The sequence below is a fragment of the Salvelinus alpinus genome, chromosome 23 (assembly GCF_045679555.1).
Source record: "Salvelinus alpinus chromosome 23, SLU_Salpinus.1, whole genome shotgun sequence".
NCBI lineage: Eukaryota > Metazoa > Chordata > Actinopteri > Salmoniformes > Salmonidae > Salvelinus > Salvelinus alpinus.
In genome coordinates, this window is record NC_092108.1 from 7,023,783 (window position 1) to 7,035,630 (window position 11,848).

General features: G+C 44.6%; 1 protein-coding gene across 1 annotated transcript; it reads right to left on the reverse strand.

The window, feature by feature from the left end:
- Positions 1-5,776: 5,776 nt before the first annotated feature.
- LOC139551377 (uncharacterized) lies at positions 5,777-7,286 on the reverse strand. The gene is made up of 3 exons (XM_071362862.1): positions 7,267-7,286; positions 6,209-7,012; positions 5,777-6,107 (listed from the first exon to the last, which is right to left on the reverse strand). The coding sequence occupies exons 1-3, from the start codon at positions 7,284-7,286 to the stop codon at positions 5,777-5,779; spliced, it is 1,155 nt and encodes a 384-aa protein (XP_071218963.1).
- Positions 7,287-11,848: the final 4,562 nt, after the last annotated feature.

The window sequence follows — 11,848 nt, forward strand, 5'->3', positions numbered from 1 at the left end:
GATGGGGAGCGTCGCTGCACAGCTATTTTCAGATCTCTCCAGAGATGTTCGATGTCCGGGCTCTGGCTGGGCCACTCAAGGACATTCAGAGACTTGTCCCGAAGCCATTCCTTCGTTGTCAATAACACCATCCTGACCTCTCCAGCCCCTGTAATTGAGCTACCTAGTGCTACACTCCCTGAGTCAAGGTTATCCACCTTCTCCACAGTCATTCAAGCTGATGTAACCCCTGAGTCAAGGTTCTCCACCTTCTCCACAGTCACTGCAGCTGCTGTAACCAAGCTGGTTAGGACAATGAGGCCCTCCACTTGCTTACTTGACCATATCCCAACCTCCCTTGTCAAGACCTGCTTACCTGCTCTAGAGCCTCTCTTCATGGAAATCATCAAGAAATCCCTCACCACTGGATGTGTCCATCCTCAGCTCAAACTCGCCTCAGTCACACCAATACTTAAAAAGCCTAGATCTGACCCTGACGATCCCCAGAACTACAGGCCTCTCCCCGAACCTGCCCTTCCTAGGTAAGCTCCTCGAACGTGCAACTCCAACGCCATCTGGCCACAGACAATCTACTCAAGCCTTTCCAGTGGACTTTCAAAGCTTGACAAAGAACAGAAACTGCCTTGGTAAGGGTCACCAATGACCTTCTCATGAATGCTGACTTTGGGAGGCTGCCAGCATCCTCAATGCCAAGAGTGTGCAAAGCTGTCATCGAGGCAAAGGGTGGCTATTTGAAGAATCTCAAATATAAAATATATTTTAATTTGTTTAACACTTTTTTGGTTACTACATGATTCCATATGTGTAATTTCAAGAGTTTTGATGTCTCCACTATTATTCTACAATGTAGAAAAAATGAAAAAATAAAGAAAACCCTTGAATGAGTAGGTGTGTCCAAACCTTTTGACCGGTAGTGTATATTACTACAAAAAATTTGATCACATTCTCTGTGTATGTTCATATATTTTGATACATTGAAAGTTAATATTGTGAAACTATGTTATAAATTTTTTTTACCTCCTTTTTCAGGAAGTGATGTCACTGAGTACTGCCCCTATATATAGGACCTTCCACCCCCACCTGGGATATGGCCTGATGAAGACCTTAGGGTCGAAAACGTTGCAAATAAATATCATGTGCGGCGTTTTCCTTTCTGCTTTCCAAAAGTAAGGCAACAACAACAAAACATGTAAAACCTCTCAACAATACCAGTAACGGGAGGGGTATGATTTTTGTGCCTCTGTAACCTTCTCACTCATAATTATTCACGGGATGGCAGGTGGTAAGAGCGTTGGGCCAGTAACCGAAAGGTTGCTAGATTAAATCCCTGTGTTGACAAGGGGGGGAAAAAATCTGTCGTTCTGCCCCTGAACAAGGCAGTTATCCCACTGTTCCCCGCTAGGCTGTCATTGTAAATAAGAATTTGTTCTTAACTGACTTGCCTGGTAAAATAAAAATCACAAACCATAACTTATTATATATAATCAGGGTAGCATATAGACTTTTTCAGAAACATCTTCTATTCTTACTTACAATAAAAGTGACTCCAGAATGGCACTAGATATTATTCACCATAAGGTTCCTATTGGGCAAAACATAATCCAAAACACAACCACAACAAACCGCAAATGCATCCAACAAGTTTGCACAAGCTTGATGTAGTCATTGTGTGCAAGGAATATGGAACCAAATACTAAACTTTAGACTACTTTAATACACTATTCATGGGTTGTACGTTTCATCACAATATTGTTTTAAATGGTCATTTTAAGACTGATGCCCGACTGAGCATTCTACTCGATGCATTCTCATTGGGTACTGATGAAGATTTTGTTTAAAGTGCGTTACTGTGGCTTGGAAACATAATGACATTTAAATAGGAGGCAAACCATCACGGTCACCTAATCATCCCCAGTTTACAATTGGCTCATTCATCCCCCTCCTCTCCCCTGTAACTATTCCCCAGGTCGTTGCTGCAAATGAGAACGTGTTCTCAGTCAACTTACCTGGTAAAATAACGGATAAATAAAAAATAAAAAATATATTAAAAAAACACCTAGTAGGACAACATTTAGTCATGTCCGAAGATTAACTTTAGATGCAGTATAACTTTAGCTAGCTAAGGTTAACGTTAGCATTGCTAGCTATTTCTGACTAACTTTGCTAGCAAAAATGTCAACATTGCCATCTCTCTGAAAATACATTTCACAACATCATAATGCGACAAAGCAGTTTACTACAAATTTTTTGTCTACTTTAGCAATGTCACCGTATTTACACTATAGTGTAATTTGGACGAAACAGCCATTAGCCCCCTTTCAATATGACTGGGCACCAGTCACCCTTAGGGCGCCAACGTGGCGGAGGTATTTTAAGAACGTTCATAACAATGGCATGACATAACCGTGTGACGGTGCAACCCCATGAATAAGGGAATTTGTCCAAATACTTATGACTTATTCAACTGGATACAGTACATTAAGTGTTTTCATTTCTAAATTTATGAAAATACCCTCAAATAAAAGCTGACATTCTGTACTGTCACATGATAGGAAACATTCTATCTTAAATGTAAAATGTTGGTGTATGGAGATCATTTTATTTTATTTTAGCTTTACTGCCCAAATACATGTGGAGGGGATTGAAAAACTGACCTTAGATCAGTGTCAGAGGAATATGTACACCTGACATACCCAACTTGAAAACTGTCTATTTGGCCTCAACTGACTTTACAGCCATGGGTCTTTTCACAATGGATTGAGTATGTATTGAGATCAGAGCTGGGGGTATATTTCAAGTAAATTCAGGAAGTGAACTTTTATTTATCACAATTTACTTCCTGAATGAACTGAATTGTGATTCTTCCACTCCAGTACTAACATACTGAACCCGATTTCAAGTAATTACGGGCTAAATTAAAGATAATGATCAGTTGATTTAGCTAACCCGTGCTGGTTTATTTTATTTTATTTCACCTTTATTTAACCAGTTAGGCCAGTTGAGAACAAGTTCTCATTTTCTACTGCGACCTGGCCAAGATAGCAAAGCAGTGTGACAAAAACAACAACACAGAGTTACACATGGGATTGTTACGCTCGTCGAAAGGAATGATCAAGGCGCAGTGTTGTGAGCGTACATTTTAGTTTATTTAATGTCGCCAAAGAAAACAAGAAAATAACAAACGAACGTAAAGCTACGTCGTGCTCGCAGGCCACTACACATAGACAACTACCCACACAGACAGGTGGGAAAAGGCAACCTAAGTATGATTCTCAATCAGAGACAACGATAGACAGCTGCCTCTGATTAACCCACTGTTCCTATGCTGTCATTGTAACGCTCGTCTGAAGAAGAGGACCAAAGCGCAGCGCGGTATGTGTTCATGATTATTTATTCAAACTGAACACTGAAACAAAATAACAAAGTGGAACAAAACGAAACAGTTCTGTCTGGTGCAAACACAAAACAGAAAACAACTACCCACAAAACACAGGTGGGAAAAGGCTACCTAAGTATGGTTCCCAATCAGAGACAACGATAGACAGCTGTCCCTGATTGAGAACCATACCCGGCCAAAACAAAGAAATACAAACATAGAATGCCCACCCCAACTCACCCCCTGACCAAACCAAAATAGAGACATAAAAAGGATCTCTAAGGTCAGGGCGTGACAGTCCTTGTATATAAGACTTTGTTCTTAACTGACTTGCCTAGTTAAATAAAGGTAAAATAAATCAAATGTGCTACACTGAAACTGCATATCCTGAGGCTGCATTTACTGTAGCTGCATACTCTACTCAAGGAATGTTACCAAAATTTGATCAACACATATCCTCATCATGGACTCTGGATCATTGCTAATCTCCCTTCTGGGAGGGCTACAAGGCCCTCCCTTTGGCAAATCAGACCACACCTCCATTCAGCTCCTTCCCACCTATAGGCAGAAACTTAAGGAAGCAATGTAAATAAAGCATGAAAAAGACCACAGCAAAGGATGCATTTGTTACATTCCTGTTCCTGCCAATATCAGATCATAAAATATATATATTCTGAAGGGAAATCATCATGATCATACTTCACAAACAGAACATTTTTGTTCTGTAGTTCTCAAAATATGTAAATAGTACACAAAGCAGTTTAAAATGTATAGGTTTACCAAACTGTTAAGTGATTATCATTTAAAAGAAGTAGGATTAAGTAATGGTAACTTTTATTTTAACAAATCAGATGACAATCACATCAAAAGTAAAGTGAACATTGCATTGTGAAAAGCAAGTACTGTAGATGAACATGTATTGCAATGTGAAACATGTATTTCTAGATGAAACACTGATTGAGTTCGGTGAAGACTGTGTGATTATGTGTGATGTTCTCAGTCAATTGAAAATGTGCTTAGAGTTTTGAAACAACTGCCTTTTTGATGATCTGTTTTGAGTTTTGAGTTGTGAAAGAGTTGTGAAAATATACCACAGACGTGTGAAAATTGAACCAAAGCCTTGAAAAAAACTGTAACTTTAAATATCAACCGCTCCACAACGCAGGTCTTCTGGTTTATGGATTGAATCGAGCCCTTTAGTCTGTGCTCGCAAAGAAGTTTTATCACCACAGACAAGAGTTTGCCTGAGACACCCCAACCCCTTGGCTCTCGTCAGCATTTTTTTTTTTTTACATGATTCAATCCATTAAAATGTCACAGGTATGTAAAAATCTAAATCTGGATGTGAAATGTCACAAGCTGTGGCATGGATCCAGAAAACAACTGAGCTGGTTGTTTTTTACCCCCTGTCTGTGACCTTCTCCGCAGCCAATGGCCATGTTCTGAAACTGAGTGTCAGAAATACATGCAGCCTAAAGTTGTTTAGGATTGTTTTATGACCCTTCGTCATAGAGACGGTATCAAACCACATCTGCTGAGCTGTTCTTGAATCTCCAATTTGATCCCATACAGTCGATGGCAGAGTTACAAGAAGTGTACCAAAGCAACAGATCATTTACAAACTCAATATGGCCATGTGTCAGAAATACATCCAGCTTCCACAGCAATATATCTAAAGTCATTTGGCATTGCTTTATTGTCATTGGAGCCGCGCACCAGAAGATATGACCATATACAAAACAGACTTATACTTGACATGGCCATTATACTGATCAGTTAAATACCTGCTTCTTTTTGGACAGCTTTATTTTTACATGTTCAAATGTCAAGACAAGACAGATTGTAGGAAGACACAGTCAAGGACAAGAAAAGTCCATAACTAAGAACATCAATAAAACTGGGAATCCCACACCCTCCCTTCAGCTGCAGCTGTTGGAACAAAAGTCTCTGGGGGAGCAGGGGTCTCATCCTAGCCAAGCTTTTGGAAGATCCTAGACAAGTAGCAGCCCAATCCACTAGATGGCCCAACCAACGATGAATGTTAAGAAGTGAAACACCTCACATCCAGTCACACTATTGGAAGACTGATTTTAATCATGGGGGGAATGTTGAATAGAAGGTGTTAACAATGACTCAATGACCCCAAGCCTTCTGGGAATTCTATGAAGTCCAAAAGTTATGGGCGGAGTTAGAAAGTTGGCTGTCAGAAGTATCTTAATGTAAATGTACTTTTAATCCGTTCTGTCTGCATATTTCAAGACATGTCATATGAGGTGCAGTGGGAAACCTGATTGGTTGGAAGTTACTTTTCTCATCAATCATCTTGAAGAAACATATATTTAAAACCTGGAAATCAACCAATCCTCCATCACTAACACAATGGAAAGGTCAAACGCTTTATTATCTAAATGTTGGAAGTGTGTGGGTGATGGGGGCGCTGGAGATGGGATGGGGGTGTTGGAGATGGGGGTGGTAGAGATGGGATGGGGGCGCTGGAGATGGGATGGGGGCGCTGGAGATGGGATGGGGGCACTGGAGATGTGGATGGGGGTGGTAGAGATGGGATGGGGGAGCTGGAGATGTGGATGGGGGCGCTGGAGATGGGATGGGGGCGCTGGAGATGTGGATGGGGGCGCTGGAGATGGGGGTGGTAGAGATGGGATGGGGGAGCTGGAGATGTGGATGGGGGCGCTGGAGATGGGATGGGGGCGCTGGAGATGGGATGGGGGCACTGGAGATGGGATGGGGGCGCTGGAGATGGGATGGGGGCGCTGGAGATGGGATGGGGGCGCTGGAGATGGGATGGGGGCGCTGGAGATGGGATGGGGGCACTGGAGATGTGGATGGGGGTGGTAGAGATGGGATGGGGGAGCTGGAGATGTGGATGGGGGCGCTGGAGATGGGATGGGGGCGCTGGAGATGGGATGGGGGCGCTGGAGATGAGATGGGGGCTCTGGAGATGGGATGGGGGCACTGGAGATGGGATGGGGGCGCTGGTGATGTGGATGGGGGCGCTGGTGATGGGATGGGGGCGCTGGTGATGTGGATGGGGCGCTGGAGATGGGATGGGGGCTCTGGAGATGGGATGGGGGCGCTGGAGATAGGATGGGGGTGCTGGTGATGTGGATGGGGGCGCTGGTGATGGGATGGGGGCGCTGGTGATGTGGATGGGGGCGCTGGAGATGGGATGGGGGCGCTGGAGATGGAAATGGGGCGCTAGAAATGGAATGGGGACACTGAAGGTGGGATGGGGGCGCTGGAGATGGGATGGGGGCGCTGGAGATGGGATGGGGCGCTGGAGATGGGATGGGGGCGCTGGTGATGTGGATGGGGGCGGTAGAGAATGGATGGGGGCACTGGAGATGGGATGGGGGCACTGGAGATGGGATGGGGGCGCTGGAGATGGGATGGGGGCGCTGGAGATGGGATGGGGGCGCTGGAGATGGGATGGGGCACTGGAGATGGGATGGGGGCGCTGGAGATGGGATGGGGGTGCTGGTGATGTGAATGGGGGCTGGTGATGTGGATGGGGGCGCTGGAGATGGGATGGGGGTGCTGGTGATGGGGGCGCTGGTGATGTGGATGGGGGCGCTGGAGATGGGATGGGATGGGGGCGGTAGAGATGGGATGGGGGTGCTGGAGATGTGGCGACGGAAGGAGAAACAAAATTATGCAGTTTGAGGCCATGTGGCAGGAAAGTTTGTGGATGATGTTGTGGATGATGTTGTGGATGTATTTTGCCGTTTGTGAATTGTATTGTTAAGAAATATATATATTAAAAATAAAAATAAGCCGTTGAATGGAAGGTTGTCCAGTTTAACTGATGCTGTGGTAATATGGAACGGGGTAGAACCGGTTGATGCATTGTGAACGGCCCCTTGTTGGTCTACCAGTCCCAGGAGTGGCTCATAGTTCATTAGGGCTTGGCCCCTTGTTGGTCTACCAGTCCCAGGAGTGGCTCATAGTTCATTAGGGCTTGGCCCCTTGTTGGTCTACCAGTCCCAGGAGTGGCTCATAGTTCATTAGGGCTTGGCCCCTTGTTGGTCTACCAGTCCCAGGAGTGGCTCATAGTTAATTAGGGCGTGGCCCCTTGTTGGTCTACCAGTCCCAGGAGTGGCTCATAGTTCATTAGGGCTTGGCCCCTTGTTGGTCTACCAGTCCCAGGAGTGGCTCATAGTTAATTAGGGCGTGGCCCCTTGTTGGTCTACCAGTCCCAGGAGTGGCTCATAGTTAATTAGGGCTTGGCCCCTTGTTGGTCTACCAGTCCCAGGAGTGGCTCATAGTTCATTAGGGCTTGGCCCCTTGTTGGTCTACCAGTCCCAGGAGTGGCTCATAGTTAATTAGGGCTTGGCCCCTTGTTGGTCTACCAGTCCCAGGAGTGGCTCATAGTTAATTAGGGCGTGGCCCCTTGTTGGTCTACCAGTCCCAGGAGTGGCTCATAGTTAATTAGGGCTTGGCCCCTTGTTGGTCTACCAGTCCCAGGAGTGGCTCATAGTTAATTAGGGCGTGGCCCCTTGTTGGTCTACCAGTCCCAGGAGTGGCTCATAGTTAATTAGGGCTTGGCCCCTTGTTGGTCTACCAGTCCCAGGAGTGGCTCATAGTTAATTAGGGCTTGGCCCCTTGTTGGTCTGCCAGTCCCAGGAGTGGCTCATAGTTAATTAGGGCGTGGCCCCTTGTTGGTCTACCAGTCCCAGGAGTGGCTCATAGTTAATTAGGGCGTGGCCCCTTGTTGGTCTACCAGTCCCAGGAGTGGCTCATAGTTAATTAGGGCTTGGCCCCTTGTTGGTCTACCAGTCCCAGGAGTGGCTCATAGTTAATTAGGGCTTGGCCCCTTGTTGGTCTACCAGTCCCAGGAGTGGCTCATAGTTAATTAGGGCTTGGCCCCTTGTTGGTCTACCAGTCCCAGGAGTGGCTCATAGTTAATTAGGGCTTGGCCCCTTGTTGGTCTACCAGTCCCAGGAGTGGCTCATAGTTAATTAGGGCTTGGCCCCTTGTTGGTCTACCAGTCCCAGGAGTGGCTCATAGTTAATTAGGGCGTGGCCCCTTGTTGGTCTACCAGTCCCAGGAGTGGCTCATAGTTAATTAGGGCTTGGCCCCTTGTTGGTCTACCAGTCCCAGGAGTGGCTCATAGTTAATTAGGGCTTGGCCCCTTGTTGGTCTACCAGTCCCAGGAGTGGCTCATAGTTAATTAGGGCGTGGCCCCTTGTTGGTCTACCAGTCCCAGGAGTGGCTCATAGTTAATTAGGGCTTGGCCCCTTGTTGGTCTACCAGTCCCAGGAGTGGCTCATAGTTAATTAGGGCGTGGCCCCTTGTTGGTCTACCAGTCCCAGGAGTGGCTCATAGTTAATTAGGGCGTGGCCCCTTGTTGGTCTACCAGTCCCAGGAGTGGCTCATAGTTAATTAGGGCTTGGCCCCTTGTTGGTCTACCAGTCCCAGGAGTGGCTCATAGTTAATTAGGGCTTGGCCCCTTGTTGGTCTACCAGTCCCAGGAGTGGCTCATAGTTAATTAGGGCTTGGCCCCTTGTTGGTCTACCAGTCCCAGGAGTGGCTCATAGTTAATTAGGGCTTGGCCCCTTGTTGGTCTACCAGTCCCAGGAGTGGCTCATAGTTAATTAGGGCGTGGCCCACACTGCCTTGTTGTGTAATTCAGGGGGTCCATCTCCTTACTAAGTGCTGTTCGGCGTCCCAGTGGTGGATTTAGGTATAGGCGACATGGGCAGTCACATTTTTTGGGATAGTGACATTTGCACGATGGGTTTTCTATCACTCATTTGCACGTCACGTCAATGATGTCATGTCACCGTGTGGTACTGTAGGTTAATTAACCTCGTCGAAGTGGGCGCCCTGATTCTAGTCTGTGAGGGGGGCGGGGGTAGGTTGACCTCAGGTCTCCCCACTGGAAGCCCGAGGTAGGGGGAGCAGGGGAATCTATCAAATAGCGCACCTCTAACTTTGTACAGTACTAACGCAATTAGTAAAATCAGTCACACTACGAAATGCTACCAAATAAACCACAATTCATTCATAAAACTGTGAATATATAGTTTCACAGAAATATTGTTGCATTTCTGGTTTGTGCGAAATTGTTAAGAATAATTTACAACCAGTCTGCACACCACCAAGGTGAATTGGTTTAGTCTTGACTCTTGGTTGACAGTTTTGGGGGATGGGTAATGTAGTCTTGACTCTTGGTTGACAGTTTTGGGGGAGGGGTAATGTAGTCTTGACTCTTGGTTGACAGTTTTGGGGGATGGGTAATGTAGTCTTGACTCTTGGTTGACAGTGTTGGGGGATGGGTAATGTAGTCTTGACTCTTGGTTGACAGTGTTGGGGGATGGGCAATGTAGTCTTGACTCTTGGTTGACAGTTTTGGGGGATGGGTAATGTAGTCTTGACTCTTGGTTGACAGTTTTGGTGGATGGGTAATGTAGTCTTGACTCTTGGTTGACAGTGTTGGGGGATGGGTAATGTAGTCTTGACTCTTGGTTGACAGTTTTGGGGGATGGGTAATGTATTGATGCTCGAGCACCAAATCAACACAAAGTTAATTATATTTGTCTATGTTACTACTTTTTGATATTTATGAGTCTGATTTTGTATATATTTATATGGACATTTATAAATGTCTGAAAAAAATGACAGTTAGTGCAGAATGGTGCTTTTTTTTGTATGTTGGGGGCTGAAGGGGGGGGGTTCACCCAGGGAGCCATACAAGCTAGAACCGCCACTGCTTAGGAGTACTGGATCGGTGATGGTGGTTTTAACTAAATTAAGTATGAAACCAGGAATTGTGAATGTAGTAATTTTTTTGTGAATGAAAACAAGGCTTTTTGAAAGCTTCACATCTTTCACCAAATTATCAGTTCATTATCAGTTCAATTATCAGTTCACAATGCACATTAGTGGGATCTTCTCGTCAACAATAAATAGCAGTGTATGATTATCAGAATTTATTTTTCTCCACTGTTTTAATCAAAACTGTTGTTCCTCAACATAAAATGACAGCTCTTAATAATAAGAACAATGGAATCTGTGGCATTACTTAGGATTGTAACATAGTGCAATAATAACTACCACTACCACTACCACTAAAGTGCAGTGCAGTGCAGTGCAGTGCAGTGCAGTGCAGTGCAGTGCAGTGCAGAGTAATGTAATGTATAATTTCCAAGGTAATTTAACATCGGGCTGGCTGAACGATATTGAATTCAAATAATATAAAATACAAAGTAAGAACGTATTAATCGGTGTGTACATTTTTGGCGTGTTCATCTCTTCATTGACTGCAAGGCTTTCTGGGTAAGCACCGCAGCTCACATACAGCTTCATCTACATTTGTTTTGCTTGGTTTAGGGACATTGACCTCCATGTTGAGTCTTGTCTATCTGAATGTTAACACCCACGTTTCTCTTTCCTCCTCCCACTGTTTCTGTTTTGAGGAGCAGCGGTTGAACCCTAAAGTGGTAGTGGACATGCCTTTGGTTCTTCTACATCGACCCCGAGTTTGACGAGGACGCACTTATGTTCCATGTTGACGCCCATCACCTTTTTGGAAGCCAAGGAAGGACAGAACGTGTCCCTCTCCAGAAGTGTATATCTGACCAAACTCTATTGGAAATGCAAATTGACTCATGATAAATAATTATCATGTTTGTCATTTCTTTTACCATTTGTGGGCATAATCTCGGTTAACCCAGAACTATAATCTCACATAATTTGGTCAGATGTTCATTAGCCATTTATTCAGTGGTATAAAGTAACTAAATAAATAAAAATTGGGGGGGTATCTGTTCTTTACTAGTTATATTTCTGACAACTTTTACTCCAATATATTCCTAAAGAAAATATATACATTTTACTCAAATATTTTCCCTGACACCCAATTCATTACATTCGATTGCTAAGCAGTACAGAAAAATGGGACAATTCATGCACTTGTCAAAAGAACAGATGGTCATCCCTACTGCCTCTGATAAGGCGGACTCAATAAACACATGGTCATCCCTACTGCCTCTGATAAGGTGGACTCAATAAACACATGGTCATCCCTACTGCCTCTGATAAGGCAGACTCAATAAACACATGGTCATCCCTACTGCCTCTGATAAGGCAGACTCAATAAACACATGGTCATCCCTACTGCCTCTGATAAGGTGGACTCAATAAACACATGGTCATCCCTACTGCCTCTGATAAGGCAGACTCAATAAACACATGGTCATCCCTACTGCCTCTGATAAGGTGGACTCAATAAACACAAATGCTTTGTTTGTAAATGATGTCTGAGTGTTGGAATATGACCATGGCTGTCGGTAAATGAAATTGAAAAAACAAGAAAAATGTACCGTCTGATTAGTGTAAAAAAAGGAATTTGAAATGATTTATTATATTGAAAACCAGAGACTTTGACTTTTACTCAAGATGTAATTTACTGGGTGACTCAATTTTATTTGAGTCATTTCTTATGAAGTGTGG